General features: G+C 44.2%; 1 protein-coding gene across 1 annotated transcript in view; it reads left to right on the top strand.

Moving 5' to 3' along the window:
• LOC122557057 (sodium- and chloride-dependent neutral and basic amino acid transporter B(0+)-like) overlaps positions 1-9,863 on the top strand; it is a 46,342-nt gene extending 36,479 nt beyond the window's left edge. Inside the window, 4 exon segments of the mRNA XM_043704307.2 lie at positions 1,488-1,587; positions 2,952-3,061; positions 3,167-3,337; positions 9,383-9,863. Of these exon segments, the coding sequence (XP_043560242.2) occupies positions 1,488-1,587; positions 2,952-3,061; positions 3,167-3,337; positions 9,383-9,520 (519 nt within the window). The 3' untranslated portion in view covers positions 9,521-9,863.
• Positions 9,864-19,420: the final 9,557 nt, after the last annotated feature.

Here is a 19,420-nt window from a genome sequence, read left to right as displayed (position 1 = left end):
GTTTATGTGTAGAATTTGTCCATAAGAAATAGGAACAGGAGTAGAGTCCCCTCCGCCATTTACTAAGACCATGGCTGATCTGACACTCCTCATATTCACCCTCCTACCCTTTCCCCATAACCTTTGATTTCCCTACTGATCACAAATCTGTCTATGGTGTTGGAAAAGCACAGCCAGTCAGGCAGCATCTGAGGAGCAGGAGAGTCGATGGGTCAAGCATGAAGACATTCTTGATGAAGAGCTTATGCTCCTCGAATGCTGCCTGACCTGCTGCGCTTTTCCAGCACCACACGTTTTGACTCTGATCTCCAGCATCTGCAGTCCTCACTTTCTCCAAGAATCTATCTATTTTACCCTTAAATATTGTTGAAGAAAGTCTCGAGAGGCAGATCTTGAACATTGACTAATTTAACACATGGTGCATCATGGGGAGACCAACTGTGTCCTAACAGTGGCTTGGTCAAACTCCAAAGTACAGCAGAAAGTTACAGGGAATATCAGAAACAAGACCTAGGCTGAGGCACAGGCTGACCATTAATTACAAGGTGTCAGGATGGCCTGAGGAGGTACCGAATAAGGGGTCAGCTCTCTAGGTCAGCCCTAAAAGATGCTACACATTCCACAAGTGAACAGGAATGAAAGTTATCACCTAACATGATGTAACAAATGTCCTTAATTAGAAGCACCACACACTTTGGCAAAACATCGTAAACTAATTGATGGGGCTAAGCACGCTTGAGCATCTAAGCTACTTGCCCTAGCAATACATCACAGTGGAGAAACACTGAGCAGGCAAGATGTGTCACCTTGAACAGATAGGCTGCGTGAGGGGCATATGGGACAGCCACAGCTAACAGGCCGGGTAAATTGTTCTGGGGTGAGGGGCACATAAACAAAATGGTTCCTTGACCCGGAGGGAAGCCATAGCCAAGAAAATGGCTTCCACAAATATACACAAGAACTCTGCTCCTGCAGCTTTCTGTGGCAAGAAGTTCCAAAGACTACAACCCCCCTGAGAGAAGAAATTCCTCCTCATCTGTTTTACATAGGCTTCCCTCAACAGCTTAGTACTATTGTGCTGCTAAATTATTAATCCTGAAACTCAGCTTTTGTGGGGAACATGGTTTGCATCCCACCACATCAGATAGTGAATTTGAATTAAATTAAAAAAAATGGAATTAGGAATCTACTGAGGACCATTGCCAATTGCCGGAAAACCCATCTGACGCACTAATGTCCTTCAGGGAAGGGAATCTGCCATCTTCAACTGGTCTGGTCTATATGTGACTCCAGACCCACAGTGATGTGGTTGACTCTTAACTGCCCTCTGGGCAATTAGGGATGGGCAATAAATGCTGGCCTAGCCAGTGATGCCCACATTCCTGAGTGAATTTTAAAAAAGAACTGAGAGCACGCCTTCTGGCACAAGCTGGGCTTATTTTGATTGGAGGGGTTATAATCTGATATGCAGTACCTTTACCTTCCAGGCAGGAATTTACTGGATCAAGTTAATTGATCATTTCACTGCTGGATGGGGTATTCTGACAGCTGCTCTGCTGGAGGTCATCGGTCTGAGCTGGATCTATGGTAAGTGAAAACACTGAAATAAAATTATTGCACTGTAAGAAATATTTACATGGACATTCAGCGGTATTAAGACATGTGAATTGAGTGGCTCTGGACTATATCAATATGGCAGATGTTCAACTTGCATTGAGTAAAGTAATCTGGGATTAAAAAGCTAATGGTGATCCCAAATACTGTCAAATAAAGCAAAAAGGGATGAGAATGAGCTGAGGGGCAGCGTGCTGACTGTGTTTAGCACTACTACCTCACAGAGCCAGGGACCTGGGTTTGATTTCGTCCTCGGGCAACTGTCTGTGCGGAGTTTGCACGTTCCCCTGTGTCTGTATGTTTCCTCCAGCTGCTCTAGTTTTCTGTCTCCAAGATGTGCAGATTGTGTGGATTGACCATGCTAAATTGCCCATCGTGTTCAAGGGTGTGCAGGGTCGGTGAATTAGCCATGGAAAATCGTTACAGAGATAGGGAAGGGGGGAGGTGTTTGGGATGCTGTTCTGAGGGTCCGTGTGGACTTGATGGGCCTACTTCCACACTATAACGATTCTATCATTCTATGGAAAATCTCTTCACTAAGAAAATGGTAAGCCTGTGAAAATCCACCATGTACCTAAATCCACTATAGTCCTGGAGGACTGTGATTTTACAGAGAGAAATGACTGGCGGTGAATTTAACCTGAGGGCCAACTCACTTCATGTGAAAGGTGAGGTTGGGGAAATGGGATCTTTAGGGTAACCTCAGCTGGTACAGGAATTGAACCCACACTGTTTGGTGGTGTTCTGTATTCCAAACCAGCCAAATGAACTAACCAGCCTCCTTAATCACAGAAAGCAGTTGAGGCCAACGCATTGAATGTTTTCAATAAGAAATTATATACAGTTCCTAGGGCTTAAGGGATCAAAGGGTATGGGGAGAAAGTGGGAACAGGGTTTTGAGTTGGATGATGAGTCATGTTCATATTGAATGACAGCAGAGACTCAAAGGGCTGAATGGCATGAACTTTCTATTTTCTACGTATCTGTGAAGTAGGAATTCAAGTGCTCACTTCAAAGATTTTCTCCCAGCTGGTTTCAGTGATCTGAGAATGGCAGAGTCTTCTCCATCAGTCACCCTGTGACCTCTCTATTTGCTGTGAGGTAGTGTTGCTTATTGTTGGGGGTAAGTTTCATTGCAGCCAATTTCCTGTTAATTGCTGATGGAGATGTTACTCTAAGTGGTGGCAGTCAAAGTGTCCCCACCCTCTGGGTCTATGAAGCTCCCGGTGAGATCTGGTGCATGTCTGAATAGGTTTTTTTAATGTATCTTCACCCCTAACTGCCCCGAAGACAGGACAAAATGGATGATTGTCTCTCTGCTGTCTTGTTGTTTACAGGGCTGAACAGATTCATCAAGGACATTGAGATGATGATTGGAGAAAAGGACTGGCTCTTCTGGCTGTGGTGGAGAATCTGTTGGTTTTTTGTCACTCCGTGTGTGCTGGCAGTAAGGAGATGTCACATCTGATGATTTAATTGGAAAATTATCTTTGAACAGATAATCTATTTTATCATATTTCTGATATAGTTTCGTGTGTTTGTTTCATTTTAGGCAACATTGCTCTGGTCCTTAGTCACATTTGGCCCACCAACATACGGACCTGTTGAATATCCTGACTGGGCAGTAGTGCTGGGTTGGTGCATAACCATTTTCTGTACAATGTGGATTCCCATTATCGCCATAGTTAGAGTTGTTCAAGCTGAGGGCTCCACTTTGTGTCAGGTAAGAGGAAATATCTTGATATCTTTGAAAGTTCATGGGCAAAATTTTTGTAAATTTCCCCACTCTACCACAGTTTAAGACCATAAGACTGTAAGACATAGGAGTTGAAGTAAGGCCTTTTGGCCCATCGAGTCCACTCCGCCATTCAATCTTGGCTGATGGGCATTTCGAATCCACTTACCCACACTCTGCCTGTAGCTCTTAATTCCTTGCGAGATCAAGAATTCATCAATCTCTGCCTTGAAGAAATTTAACGTCCAGCCTCCACTGCACTCCATGGCAATGAATTCCACAGGCCCACCACTCTATGGCTGAAGATACGTCTCCTCATTTTCATTCTAAATTGATCCCCACCTTTGGCAGATGATCAACTTGAAAGATGTTAAAAATCATACAACACCATGGTATAGTCCAACTGGTTTATTTAGAATCACCTAGCAGGACAACCACCTGATGAAGAAACAGCGCTTTGAAAGCTAGTGATTCCAAGTAAACCTGTTGGACTATAACCTGGTGTCGTGTGATTTTTAACATCTTCCAAGTTGATCACCTGCCAAAGGTGGGGGTCAATTTAGAATGGAAATGAGTCCAACACCAGCTCCTCCACATCATAACTTGGAAAATGGCAATGATTTTTTTGAACTAATTGAAGTCAGAAGAACACCATTCAACCCAGTGACATAGGCTTGCTCCTTCAGACAGCATTCCTGCTTACTTTAGAGGACTTTTTTTTTGTGAGTGCATGAGTCAGCAATGGTCAGTTGGAAACACTCCTGCCTGGAGTCAGGAAGTTATGTGTTTGAGTAAGATTTCATGACATGCTCACCAAAATCAAAGTTGGCACTCTCCTTGCATGCTACATTGTTAAAGCTATCACCTTTTAGAGGAAAGGATCTAAATGAGGCTCGAGCATAAGAACATAAGAATTAGCATCAGGAGTAGGCAGTTCAGCACCTTGAGTCTGCACCACCATTTAATATGATCATGGCTGATCTCATTTCAGCCTCAAGTCCACTTTCCTGCCCACTGTCCCTAACCCATCAACCTGTTACTACTTAAAAATGTCTATCTCCTCTTAGATTCACTCAACATCCCGACATCTCCAGGGAAGTGAATTCCACAAATTCATGACCTTTCGGGAGAAATAACTTCTCCTCATCTCTGTTTTAAATTTGTAACCCCATATCCTAAGTCTATGACCTTGCATTTTAGATTTGCCCTACATGAAGAAACATGTTCTCTGTCTACTTTGTCAATCCCCTTCAGCATCTCATGTACCTCCATTAGATTTCCTCTTGTTCTTCTAAGCTCCTGAGAATGTTGGCTTAAACTGCTCACCTTTATCTCTGCAATTAATTTCATAGAAGTGTGAGGGGTTTTTCAAAGAATCTCTATACAGTGTGGAAAAAGGCCATTTGACCCAATAAGTCCACACTGATCCTCCGAAGAATACCTCACCCAGACCCATCCATTTACCTTATTACTCTACATTTACCCCTGACTGATGCATCCAACATCCCTGAACACTATGGGCAATTTAGCCTGGCCAATCCACCTAACCTGCACATCTATGGATTGTGGAGGAAACCGGAAAACCCAGAGGAAACCCACGCAGACACGGGGAGAATGTGCAAACTCCACACAGACAGTCACTTGAGTCTGGAAACGAACCGGGGTCCCTGGCGCTGTGAGGCAGCAGTGCTAACCACTGAGCCGCTATGCCGCCCCTGATGAATTTCTTCTGAACTACCTCCAATACATCTCTATCCCCTCTCAAGAGGACCAACATTGTATGTAGACTCAATGTTCTGTACAGTAGCAGCATTACATCTCTACTCTATTCCTTTAACAATAAATGCCAAAATTCCAATTGCCTTTTTATTACCTGCCGTACTTGCATATTAGCTTTCTGTGATTTATGCACTTTGACACCCAGATCCTTCTGCACTGAAACACTCTGAAGCTTGACATTTGAAATCTACAGGAAAGAGCCCATAAACCTACTTTGAAGAACAGCAGGATCTCTCCATGTTATCCCAGTCAGTATGCGTCCCTCCATCAACAGATTTTCTCCTACAGAACTCCTGTAGCTGCACTTGAAGGGTATTTTGTTGGATGTAAATTGATTTGTCAGGTGGCGAAGGGCAAATTCAATTCTTTCACTTGTCCATAAAAGTTCCCTATTTTCAAATGCCTTATTCATAAAATTATTTATGGAATCAGTTTACGCTGTCTTTTTCAGGCAGAGCGTTACCGATCCTGAAAACTGTCTGAGTCAATAAAAGGCTTCTTTTCATTTCCCCTTTAAATTGTTAGCCAATGGCTTTTTATTCTACATCAATAATGAAGTGACAGAACAATGTCGAACTAATTACTAACAAGTAATTCCATTGTCCAAGAATCCGGCAGTGGCCAATCTCCCTCTGTTTTTCGAACATGTCAATAATATTACCAGGTGAGAGATTAACTGTCCAGTCACCCTAGACTATTTCTGAAAACCTCAATAAAGTTCAATATTTATCAGACATCAGGCATCTATCATGGCTTCTGGGCCTTTGCAGGTGAAGGGGCCCTAACTCAAAGAACTGTTTTAATGAGATGTCCAACAACCGATCGGACCCAGCCACTCCATTGGGACTAGGGATCTCTGCTGGGACGACAGGAGCTCCGGGATCAGTTGCAGTGCACAGGATCAGGAAGGGGACAGATTCTATAACCACTGTGTCTTCCTGCTTAATCTATACAGCTTCTTCATTGCCTTAACCTGCATCCTCAGCCACTGCAGTCCAGAACTGGATGGAGAAAAGTTAGAAACGCTATTAGTATTTAAGCATCAAAGTGCTTCTGAACATAAGAACAAGAAGCAAAAACAAGCCAGTCAGCCCCTCAGTCTTGCTGCAGCATTCAATAAGATTCTAGTTGATCTGAATTTACCCACAAGTCTACATTCCTGCATATCGCCAATATCTTTCTTCTACTTGGTCATCAAGAATCTATCCCTCTTTACTTTAAAAATACTGAATGATTCTGTACCTCCTGCTTTCTGAGGAAAGGAATTCCAAAGACACTTCATGCTTTGAGAGAGAGAAAAATGTTTTAACAGGTTATAAATGAGTGACCCCTTATTTTTAAACTGTGCCCCATAAGTTCGAGATTTTTCCACGACGGGGAAACATCTTTTCCACATTCACCTGCTCTATCTTTTCCTCATGAGGCAAGCCACTCAATCCAGTATTAGTCTCGTGAGCCTTCTCTGAACTGATTCCAGTGCATTAATATCTCTACGTAACTATGGTAACCAGCACTATACACAGTTCTTCTGATTTAGGCATGATAGATAAGGCAGATGGGGCCATAAAAAAATCCTGTGTGACTTCTTCCTCTGGACCCGCAGTATTTCTGTGTCAAAGTTGTGGCCACTATCTCTCTTAAGGAGTATGGCCCTCCACACACTTTTATAAGCCACCTATGGCCATCTTTCGAATCTGACCTTTTCTGCAGAGTGTGTCTCAGTATTGAGGCACCTCTCTCTGTCTCCCTGCATGGGGAATTAGCCCATCCCACATCAGTAAGTAGGTCTATTATGTGTCAGTCTCAAAAGCATCCTATTGGTTTCAGGACCACCTTTTCAACACCCCATAGCCCCTATCTGTGGTGATTAGGTTCCCTATGGCATGGAAACTGGCCCTTCGGCCCAAAAGGTCCACACTGACCCTCCAAAGAGTAACCCACCCAGACCCATTCCCCTACCCTATATTTACCCCTGACTAATGCACCTAACACTATGGGTAATTTAGCATGGCCAATTCACCTGACCTGCACATCTTTGGACTGTGGGAGGTAACCAGAGCACCCAGCGGAAACCCACGCAAACTCCACAAAGTCAGTCACCCGAGGCTGGAATCGAAACCAGGTCCCTGGCGCTGTGAGGCAGCAGTGCTAACTGTTGAGCCACCGTGCCACCCTTGGTGGGATGATGAGCTCCCTCTCTGCTCATGAATTCAGAAGCTTGTTAAGCATTGATGTGGCTGTGCCAAAGACACCCCACAAGGGGTTAGGGTTTGGGTGTAATCCCCATGTCAGATCCAGGGAGAAAGTGAGGACTGCAGCTGCTGGAGAGTCAGAATTTAAACGCGTTGTGCTGGAAAAGCACAGCAGGTCAGGCAGCATCCAAGGAGCAGGAGGATCAATGTTTTGGGCATAAGCCCTTTGTCAGGAATGAACTGCTGTCCTTTTCCAGCGCCACATTTTTCAACTCATGTCAGATCCTGACCTGGGAATGAAAATCCCATCCGATATGTTTTTAAAATGCTTTCAATTTCAATTTATTGTTTGTTGTTAATCTTCTCTCATAACTGCTCTTCTCCTCTGATATTAAATTCAGTTCTGTCAAATAGTCATTATAATTGTCTGCATTATTAACTGAGACTACCTCCTGACATTTAACACAAGCTTCATTTATTTGTCTGATCATAATTTATCTTTGTGCTTCTTCATGGTGCCTAAGCTTTGAATGATTTATCTTTTCCCTTCAAAGGAACATTCTTTGTACGTGAATTGTTTCTTTTCTGAATGCTACATCGATGCGTGATGTCTTTATGAATATTCAACCATATAAATTAGGAGCAGGAGTTGCCCATTCCGTCTCTTGAGTCTATTCTGTCATTTGATAAGATCATCACTATAGAGTCAACATCAGTTTCTTGTTCCTATAACTTTTGAGAGCCACACCAATCAAGATTCTATCTAATCCAGCATTAACCCGACAATCACCTTTTTTTTTCATCTACTTGTGCTAGGTCCCTTTTTAAATCACTGAAATGATCTCTCATGGAACATTTTTGCCCTTAATATTTTCAGTGTAGCATTTGATAATTCCTGGAAACTAAATTACATTGCAGTCATTGTTAGCTCTTTGATCCCTGATAGTAACTCAAACAATTACCTGAACTGATTCATTTTCTTGAACTAAATTCAATATAGCTTCATTCCAAGTTAGACTGGTGACATATTGATCAAGAAACTACTCTGTACACACATGAGAAATTTTGCTCCTCTGTTATAATCAGAAACATGTTTTTCTTTATCTACATTGAGGAAATTAAATTTGCCTAATATTACAATTCCAATTTTGTTGCACTTCTTAAACTTTTTCCAGCAATTTCCTTTCTAGGTCTGAAACTGGAACTCCCAACACTCTTATCTTTTTCTAACTGTATTCCTTAAATCAGAAGATTCTGGAAATATGAGGTCCCAGAACCACATGGCACACCCAATAAAAGTAAAATACTGCAGATGCTGGAAAATTTGAAACAAGTAAAGAGAATGCGGTGTTAACACCCCACTAGCCAAAAGAATAGCAGAGTAAAACAGCTGCAGAATGCTTAGAAAAAAAGTAAAGAGAATGCTGGAGGAACTCAGGCAGCATCTGTGAAGAGAGAAACAGATTGAATATTTTGCGACCAGTGTAGCTCTTCAGAACTACAGTGTTGTTCTTAATCAACACTGACACTGTCCCCTTCCTTTATTCTTACTCTACTCTTCATAACTACTTGTTAATCAGGAATGTTAAAAACCCACGCCTGACCTTGTTTGAGTCAGGCTCCATTAGCATGATCTCATGAACCAATGTGTGCTTGCAGCTCACTAACATTATGAGTTAATTATAGGCTATGAGTTTTACTGCATCCTTCTTCACACTTGCTCCTATGCTCAATATAGTTTATATACTTTTGGAAATTGCAGTACTGTTTTTCTGTCTCTCTATGATCAAGCTTCTAGTTTGAATCTATGTTTTGGTTTTAGTAAGGATGGCAAATTAGTTCAAACAGTCCAAACTAATCTATACTTCTGGTTTATAACAAATGCTCTATAACTCCCTGAGTGAGATTTCTCCCCCGTTATTAAGTATTAAGGTAAATTGAATCCCATTTACAACTTGACATGGTTGAAAACCGATTAGAATCAGGTTTTGCTGTAGTTGGGTATTAATGATGGGTAAAAATCAGGCAGGAATGATTAAACATTTTACTTTTGCTTTCACAGAAAATTTCTGCTGCTTGCGCATCAGCTTCCGACTGGGGTCCGTACTTAAAACAACACAAAGGGGAGAGATATAGAAATAGGTCCAATTCTACAGAAGTCCTAAACTACGCACAATGTCATATTACAACAGAGATGTAATCATCTTAGAGAAAATTTATAAATAATGGTTTTGAAAAACCGCCACTGTTATGATGTACATCCTCTTTCATGTTCTGCAGAAGAATAAGCAGCTTGGCTGGTTCACAGATATTCCTGAAGAAGGGCTTATGTCCGAAACGTCGATTCTCCTGTTCCTTTGCTGCCTGACCTGCTGCGCTTTTCCAGCAACACATTTTTAAGCTCTAATCTCCAGCATCTGCAGTCCTCACTTTCTCCTGGTTCACAGATATGCCAACTCTTGGTTTTTCTGATGTTTCCCCTGTAGAGTAAATAGTTTACTGTATAATCAATACTCTAATAAATATTGAGCAAGTATGCAACATATTGTGTCCTATCTCATGGTCATAATTATGTCAGTATACGAAGAGACTTTCTCAGGATATCACCTTTGCATTGTGGCATGTGACCTGAAGGTGTAACAGTTTCAAACTCCATCTTTTCTCAGCATCACTTGAAGCATCATCTTTTGAAGCCAGCTGTTTGTTGATCCTCTGTTGTAACCAGCTTAATATGAGCCTTAATACTCAGATGCGAGAAATCTAATGTTTGTGTGTAATTTTTATGTTATAAATGTCTGATAGATTCTTTAATATTATGATATCGACTCCCAGTTTCTTCTTCTGTGGGAGTTAATAGAAGCATTGCCACATCAGGTAAGTGGGCGGCACGGTGGTTAGCACTGCTGCCTCACAGCGCCAGAGACCCAGGTTCAATTCCCGCCTCAGGCGACTGACTGTGTGGAGTTTGCACGTTCTCCCCGTATCCGCATGGGTTTCCTCCGGGTGCTCCGGTTTCCTCCCACAGTCCAAAGATGTGCAGGGTCAGGTGAATTGGCCATGCTAAATTGCCCGTAGTGTTAGGTAAGGGGTAAATGTAGGGGTATGGGTGGGTTTCGCTTCGGCGGGTCGGTGTGGACTTGTTGGGCCGAAGGGCCTGTTTCCACACTGTAATGTAATCTAATCTAATCTAATTCCCTTTTGGAAGCAAGTAAGTCCTGGTTGGCAATAGAAAGCCAACTTTTCATTCACCAGTTTTCTGCTTCTGTCTACTGCCTTTTTATTGATTTGTGCGTGGGCTCTTTAGATCAAATAGTTTACAACTTGGCCAAAGTTCCCAAAGCGTTTACCAATGAACTGCAGGGGGAGGTGGCTGCAAGGCTCACTTGTAGAATCTTTCACCTGCCATTGTGTGAGCATTCTGCAAAATATCAAATGAAAGGGATCTCAAATTCCTGCTGTCTGAGCTTGGTCCAGCAACAAGACTCATTGAGCCTACAGAGAGACTAAAAGCAACAATCTATCTTGTAACTATCTATCTCCTATCCCCATGAACAGCAGGCAATAGTTTCCAGGACTATCACTGGTCTCATCTCCTCTGGAGATCTCACCTCAACAGTTTTCCACCTCAACCCTGCACAGCCCACTTCTACCTCCTTCCCAAAATCCACAAAGAGGACTCATAGTTTCAGTCTGTTGCACTGAAATTATTTGTTTAGTTATAGTAAGTTGACTTACTTAGTCAACTTGAGAGAAAGTGAGGGCTGCAGATGGTGGAGATCAGAGCTGAAAATGTGTTGCTGGAAAAGCGCAGCAGGTCAGGCAGCATCCAAGGAGCAGGAGAATCGACGTTTCGGGCATAAGCCCTTCTTCAGGAATACTTAGTCAACTTCGTCACTGTTGACTGTATCTCTCCCCTCTTGTTCAGCCCCTTCCCAGTTAAATTCATGATATTTCTGAGACTTTACACTGTTTCCACATTTTCCAGTTTTTTTTCACTAGCCACCACCTCTTCACCATAGATGATTGATCCTTTTACACATCCAACCCTGTCGGAGAAATTTGCCCAGTAGGTTAGAGACCACAAAACACAGCTCGAAGTGAAATTGACAAACAGTTTATTGCAAGCGATATCGCTGGAGGAGAAAACAGACTAGCTGACACAGAACTGACAGTCTGCACAGAGAATTTGATTTCTCCTCCCAGAGCTGAGGATTAGACCAGTTTTATAGTAATGCTGCACAATGACACTGATTAAGAAATGGGAAACTACAATGTTTCTGGAAATGGAGTAATTTAGTTGCAAGGATGCTAATTGGAAAACAGTTTATTGGATGAATGTCCTGTTCCTTCACACAATGCAACACCCTGACAGTATCATGGTTCCATTTATCTTCCCAGGTCGGTGTTAAAGTCTTTTCTGAAGTGGTGAGGTGCTTCCATTGTCCTGTGGTGCCTGTCTGTCTGTCCTGCTCTTTGTGTGGCTTTGCTGTTGCTGGGTTGTGAAACTGCCTTAGGACTCTGAACCTCTTGTCATGTCCATTTGAGCTTGAAAGCGTATTCCATTGTCTGCGTGCCGTCTGACCCAGTTCATGAGCTGCTCAGGAATTCTGGGTGTCCTGGTACAATTTGGCCAATTTGCTTTTGTGGGCCTATTGTGGGTTAGCAAATCTTTTCCCACAATTCCCCCTTTTTTTGGCTTAGGGGAGGGACGAGTAGGTGGCAATGTAGCCAGAGCGAGGGGGATTTTCTGGTGGAGGGGGGCTCCGTATTGGACAGGTAGCTCTCAGTGTCTGAATCTGGCCCAGCAGAGGCTATCCTAGGGGCAGGGATGTTGTCCCAGTGGATTTATGCTAGCTGAGTGGTGAGGGGGGCAGAGGGTAGCAGGATTGCACATAGACGTGAGCAGCACAGTTGAATGGCCATGGCTAGCACTATAAGGCAAGTAATGATAGCAATGAGGGCTATCAGTCCCTGCAGTAGGGCTGTGCCCCATCCCATAGGTCATGCAGGACAGAAGCTGCCTGCCGGATATGTTGGGCCAGATCTGTGATGTTTTCACTGGAGTCAGGAATGTAAGTGCAGCAGTCAGCACCAATGAGGGCACATGTGCCCCCTTTCACAGCGAGCAGGTAGTCCAGGGCCATCCTGTTCTGGAGAACCACAGTACAGATGGCAACAGCCTCCATATTCAGCTGGGCGAGTGCGTCTGCTATGCAGTTTGCCACCTCTTCTAGTGTAGCGGCGAGTTTGTGGGCTTCTACCTGTAACCGTAGGGTTGTAGAGTGGGGTAACATCAGGTAGAGAGCTGCCTCAATAGCAGTAAGGGCTCGTCTGCTGCGGGTCATGGGCTTTGGGAAGGGAGGGGACTTGGAGTGATACATGAATGGTATGGCCTACCTGACATAACAGCACCCAGTTCAGGATACTGGCAACCAGGCATGGACTTTGCGGCCACAGATAAAATAGATGCCATTGTAGGTCTGGAGATGACGGGTCTGGGTCCCTGTCCACATGGTGAGGAAGGTGGTGTTCTGGCTGGTCCTACTGAGGACCTGTAGGTTTTAAATGCTGCCTTCTGCAGCGGATCAGCGTGCTGCGGGAGTTAGGAGGAGGGAGCCAGTGCACCGGCTCCAGCCAGCCTCCCATCTGGATGGCTGTGTGCTTTTTAAACAGATGGATCCCGCAGGTGGCCTGTGTGTGTCAGTGTCAGCAATGGTCAGGGCTGGGGGCTCATGGGAGAGGTTGTAGGCCAGGTAAAGCCACCCTTTAAATTTGTCCAGGCGTTACCCCGTCAACTTCCAGCGGGCTGGGCTGTTGTCCCCCATAGTTGGGCGTGGCCGGTGTGGTAACTTCAGGGGATCTGTCTGGGTCTAGCCACCACTCTGCTGTGTCAGAGATGTTTAAGGGGATTGAGGCAAAGGGAATGCCCCCCCGTGAAAGTGGACAGGGAGCCTAGTACAGACCCAGCAGCAGGTCTGATTAAATTACTGGGCATACCCATGGACCATTTTGAGGAAGGTATTGTCCCGTAAGTCACAGCAGGTTATGAAATGTGCTGCCCCTTGTCCCTTTTTACCAGCAATCCACAGTGTGTTGGTCAGACAGATCAGGCCAAGGGTGCTGATGGTGATGGCTGTCGTGAGCAGTTGGATCCATCCGCGGTGGTCAAAGTGGTGCCTTCCTCTGTGTGGTCCCTGGTCATAGGTTGTGGAGCCCTCTTGCAGCGAGTGGCATGTGTCCATTCGGGCCAATCTTCCAGTTTCACAGCAGTCCAGGTCATTATTAGGATCAGGTATGGGCCTTTCCACCTTCTTCTTGCAGTCAACGTATTTACCATGCCTTTTCAGGGTACTCTTCTTCATTTTCAGCCCCAGACCATTCTCACCGTGTGGTTGGGGTTGCCCAGCTCTCACAGCTGGCATCTCCTGGCAGATGGTGGATGTCCGTGCCCCCATGGCATCCTGGGATGATTTCTAAGTGCTGTATTGGGTTTCGAGGGGGGAAAAAAAACAGATGGCTAACAGAACACAGGCAGTGAGTGATTGACAGGCTACGCAATAAAAGTTACTCAAGCGTGTAATCGCTGACCACAAAGTGAACAAACACCTCAGCTCTGAACAAACACAGCCAGGTGGGACACCTGACACTGACAAAGCAGCACTCAGTCAGCACAGAACATGATGTGGAGATGCCGGTGTTGGGCTGGGGTGTACAAAGTTAAAAATCACACAACACCAGGTTATAGTCCAACAGGTTTAATTGGAAGCACACTAGCTCCGAAAGCTAGTGTGCTTCCAATTAAACCTGTTGGACTATGACCTGGTGTTGTGTAATTTTTAACTAAGCACAGAACAAGCAGACACACCCAAAACAAACACTTAGAAACCACAGGACAGGACAACACAGCTGGACCCAAGTCAATGTTGTTCGAGCTGTGGATCTTTCATTAGTAAAGTGAGAATTTGATGAGTGGTCTCTCCATGTATTGTGCCTAACTTTCTCTACCCGACTGCCTTTCTCCTGGCCAGAACAGGTTCATGGCAGCAGTTCTGACTCAAGGTGAATCACGCGTGGGCCAAATTAAGGTTTGTTGTAAAATTTCAGGTAATTAATTTAGCACAGGTGATGACTTCCACAAGCCCAGACAACGCTGTGTAGTACCGAATTACCGGCTGCCAGTTAACTTACTTTCCCACCAGACCACCTCCTCAGGCCCAGACCTGGCAGCTTAAAAGTCAGTTAAAAATTTAGGAGCCAAATGCCCACCTCCCCAGGCCAGAGTCGCTACTCACGTTCCAAATTGCAGCAGCAGCCGGCTGCCAATTAGTTAAATTTGAAAATTAATTTAGTCACTTACCAGACTACCTCCTCAGGCCAAGTTTTGGCAGCAAATTAGGAGTCAAGTGCCCACCTCCCCAGGCCAGGGTCATTACTCAATTTCAGAATTACAGGAGGTGAAGCCAATTCACCGCAGATCAGAATTGTGGCCACCCTCTGCAGGTGTCCAGCCCTTTTCTGGTCTGTCCCGCTGGGCAGGGCTGGCCGCCAGGTACCAGTCAGCTTAAATTTAAAATGTAAGAATCGCTTACCCTGTTGAGAGAGAAAAAAAGGGCCTGCCGACTAATGCCAAATTGTCGGACAAATTTGCCCTGTAGATTAGAGATCACGAAACACAGCTCGAAGTGAAATTGACAAACAGTTTATTGCAAGCGATATTGCTGGAGGAGAAAACAGACCAGCTGAGACAGAACTGACAGTCTGCACAGAGAATTTGATTTCTCCTCCCAGAGTTGAGGATTAGACCAGCTAATTGGAAAACAGTTTATCGGATGAAATTCCTGTTCCTTCACACAATGCAACATCCTGATAGTATCATGGTTCCATTCATCTTCCCAGGTCGGTGTTAAAGTCTTTTCTGAAGTGGTGAGGTGCTTCTATTGTCCTGTGGTGCCTGTCTGTCTGTCCTGCTCTTTGTGTGGCTTTGTTGTGCTGGGTTGTGAAAGTGTCCTCAGGGCTTTGAGATCATGTTGCAGTTGTATAAGACTCTGGTGCGACTGCATCTGGAGTATTGTGTGCAGTTTTGGTCGCCATACTATAGGAAGGATGTGGAGGCACTGGAATGGGTGCAGAGGAGGTTTACCAGGATGTTGCCTGGTATGGTAGGAAGATCGTATGAGGAAAGGCTGAGGCACTTGGGGCTGTTTTCATTGAAGAAAAGAAGGTTTAGGAGTGACTTGATAGAGGTGTACAAGATGATTAGGGGTTTAGATAGGGTTGACCCTGAGAACCTTTTTCCATGTATGGAGTCAGCTATTACGAGAGGGCATAGCTTTAAATTAAGGGGTGGTAGGTATAGGACAGATGTTAGGGGTAGGGTCTTTACTCAGTGAGTCGTGAGTTCATGGAATGCCCTCCCAGTAGCAGTGGTGGACTCTCCCTCTTTATGGGCATTTAAGCGGGCATTGGATAGGTATATGGAGGATAGTGGGCTAGTGTAGGTTAGGTGGGCATGGATCGGCGCAACATCGAGGGCCAAAGGGCCTGCACTGCGCTGTATTTTTCTATGTTCTATGTTCTGTCTCTATCATGTCCATGGGAGCTTGAAAGCGTATTCCATTGTGAGCGTGCCATCTGACCCAGTTTGTGAGCTGCTCGAGAATTCTGGGTGTCCTGGTACAATTTGGCCAATTTTGCTTTTGTGGGCCTATTGTAGGTTAGCAAATCTTTTCCCACAATCCCCCATTGGGATGGTTCTGAAACGAGGCCTAAACCGTTTCCATCCAGCGTATCCTCCTCCACCGAGCTCAGTTTGTTCTTAGTTTGAACAACTTCTCCTTGAAGACATCTCATTTTCTCCAAGTATGGTGTTGGGTACCTTCATGGCCCCAGCTAAACCTGTTTCTTTGTGGGGCATTTGGAGTATTCCTGTTCCAGTCCTACACAGACCGCTACCCACAATTCTATTTGATATTTTGTTGTAATCAGTCCTGCTTTCATCAGGAATTTAGAAAAAATAATCCAGTTTTACTTTTTATTTCCATTCTTCTCTCACATTCAGCTGGTCCACTTGACTTTTCTTTCCCTTCCTTGACTTCACCATTTCCATTTCTGAGGATAGGCTGTTCACCTATATCCACTACTAACTCTCTGACCCCCACAGTTACACCTGCTCACTCCCTACTTCCTACAAGGATTCCAGTTCCTGGAGTGGATTCCAGTTCCTGGAGTGTCGGAGGCTGAGGGAATTCTGGGTGTCGGAGGCTTATAGAGGTTTATAAAGTCATAAGGACCATGGATAGGGTGAACAGCCAAGATCTTTTACCCAAGATGTGGGAGTCCAAACCAAAAGGACACAGATTTACAATGAGAGGGAAAAATTTACAAAGGACTTAAGGGGTAACTTTTTCATGCAAAGGGTGGTGCGTCTATGAAACAAGCAGCCAAAAAATGGAGTCACAGGGGACAGGGCAGTGAAGAAGTCAGGGCATTGAGTATAGAAGTTGAGAAGTTATGTTGCCGTTGTATGGGGTGTGGGTGAGACCGCACTTGAAGTATTGTGTTCAGTTTTGGTCACTTTGCTATAGGAAGAATGTTATTAAACTGGAAAGAGTGCAGAAGAAATTTACAAGGATGTTGCCAGGACTCAACAGTCTGAGCGATAGGGAGAGGTTGGACAAGCTAGGACTTTTTTATTTAGAGTGTAGGAGACTGAGGGAGGATCTTATAGAGGTGTATAAGATCATGAGAGACATGGATAGGGTGAATGCACTCAGTCTTTTTCCCAGGGTTGGGGAATCAAGGACTAGAGGGTGTCAGTTAAAAGTTAGAGGAGAAAGAATAAAAGGGACTCTGAGGGGCAACTTTTTTACACAGTGTGGCATGTATATGGAATGAGCTGCCAGCAGACGTGATTGAGGCGGGTACATTATAAACATTTAAAAGGCATTTGGACAAATAAATGGAAAGGAAAAGATTAGAAGGATCTGGGCCAAATGCTGGGAAATGGTGTTCGTATGGATGGACATTTTGGTCACCATGAACCAGGTTAGACTGAAGGGTCTATCTCTGTGCTGTAGGATTCTATAACTAAGTGGTGGAGGCTGATACAATCACAAAAATTAAAAGGCACCTGGATTGGTGTATGAATAGGAAGAGTTTAGAGGAATATGGTTCAAATGCTGGCTAATGGAACTAAGTCAGGTTATGGGATGCTTGGTCAGCCTGAACGAGTTGGACTGAAGAGTCTGTATCTGCATTGTGTAACACTCAGACTCTATGACATTCTATTCTTTGACGCCATCTCGTCAGTTCTGATGCCATCTGATGACATCGGGGTGGCTCTTTCTCCCCAACTGCAGATCCCCACCCCAGGAGCTGGCAGGGCTCTCACCCATGTCTGACCCATTTTCTACAATTCTGCCTTCCGCCTTGCCAGAACAAGTGCTCTGTTTGTCCTTACTTTCGATGCCATCATTCCTTGCATTGGAAGGATCATTCTCCATCATTTCCTCTCTGCCAGCAGGATGCCACTACCAAATATACCTTCCCTTTCACCATCAGCATTTCTCAGGACCTTTGTTGCACTCTTTGTCCACTCGTCGGTCACTCCTAACAACTCCTCACCTGTCCGTGGCCCCTTCCCATATAATCATAGAAAGTCTAACACTTGTCCTTTTACTTTCTCCCTCCTCACTGTCCAAACGCCCAAACACATCTTTCAGGTGAATCAACACTTTAATTATATTTCTTTCAATGTGATCTACTGCATTTGCTCCTCACAATTCAATCTCCTTTATACCAGTAAGGCCAAACGAAAGCTGCTTTACCGAACATTTCTGCTCTGTCCAATCCTTCAGCTGCGTACCATTTCAACAAACCACCATACTCGGGTATTATGTTTAAATCCTAGGCTTGCAGCAGTGTTCAAACGAAGCTTAATGCAAGTTGGAGGGAAAACCACATATAATTTTGCTTAGGCATTTACAGCCTTTACGATTCACCGCTGAGTTTGACAACTTCAGAGTGTGAATTCAGTCCTCCATTTGATTATAATCCCATTCCCGCCCCACCTCTTGTTCATGTCTCACTGGATTTGCTTTCAATAAATCATCACTTTTTCTCCCTTTCACATTTATCTATTATATACCTCTGTTTCTCCATTGCCAACATTTGCTCTATATAGTTTGCTTCTGGCATTCTCACAATCTGTTCCCCTCACATTGCAACCCCCTCCCCTCGTAACAGTATAAAGAAAACCTCCATTCTCCAGCCCCTCTGGGTTCTCAAGGAGAGTCATACTGGACTTCAAACCTTAACTCTGTTTTCTCTCCGCTAGTGTTGCCAGACCAATTGAATTTCTCCAGCATTCTCTCTTTTTGATCTATCTCCTAAAATGATTAATTTATTGGAGTTTTTCGAGGAAGTCTGAAATACATTGGATAGATGGGAATCAGTAGATTTGGTGTTCGCGAAGGTTTGACAAGATACCTCACAAAAAGTTAAGTCATAAGGTAAGAGCCCATGGTGTTGGAGGTAGTATATTGGCATGGCTATAGAATTGGCTCATGGGCAAGAAATAGTGAGTGGGGATCAGGGGTTCTTTTTCAGGTTGGTGATCCATGACCAGTGAGGTGTTACAGGAATCAGTGCTGGGATCGTGACTGTTTACATATTAATGACTTGGAGGAAGGAGGTGACTATACCATAGCCCAATTTTCAGGTGACACAAAATAGGTGGAAAGGCACGTTGGGAAGGACATAGAGAGAGATATTGAACGTTTAAGTAAAATGGCAAAAGGAGAATGTGGGAAAATGTAAATTTGTTCATCTTGGAAGGAAGAATGAAAGCATAGAATATTACTTAAATGGACAAAAACTGCAAAAAGCCATGAGACAAAGAAACACAGTAAGCCAGCACACAGATAGTAGGGAATCCGCAGGACTAATGGAGTGTTGGCTCTTATTTCAATGCGGTTGGAGTATAATAGTAGGGAAGTCTTACTGCAATTGTACAAGGGGCTGGTGAGCACTTCTTTGGAATACAGAGAGCAATCTTGGTCCCCTCACTTAAGGAAAGGTATCATTTCATTGGAGGCAGTTA

The sequence above is a fragment of the Chiloscyllium plagiosum genome, unplaced genomic scaffold (genome assembly GCF_037043375.1).
Source record: "Chiloscyllium plagiosum isolate Xiang-an unplaced genomic scaffold, Cpla_swu_hap1 HiC_scaffold_11, whole genome shotgun sequence".
In the NCBI taxonomy this organism is placed as follows: Eukaryota; Metazoa; Chordata; class Chondrichthyes; order Orectolobiformes; family Hemiscylliidae; genus Chiloscyllium; species Chiloscyllium plagiosum.
This window is presented reverse-complemented; position numbering and strand designations above follow the sequence as displayed.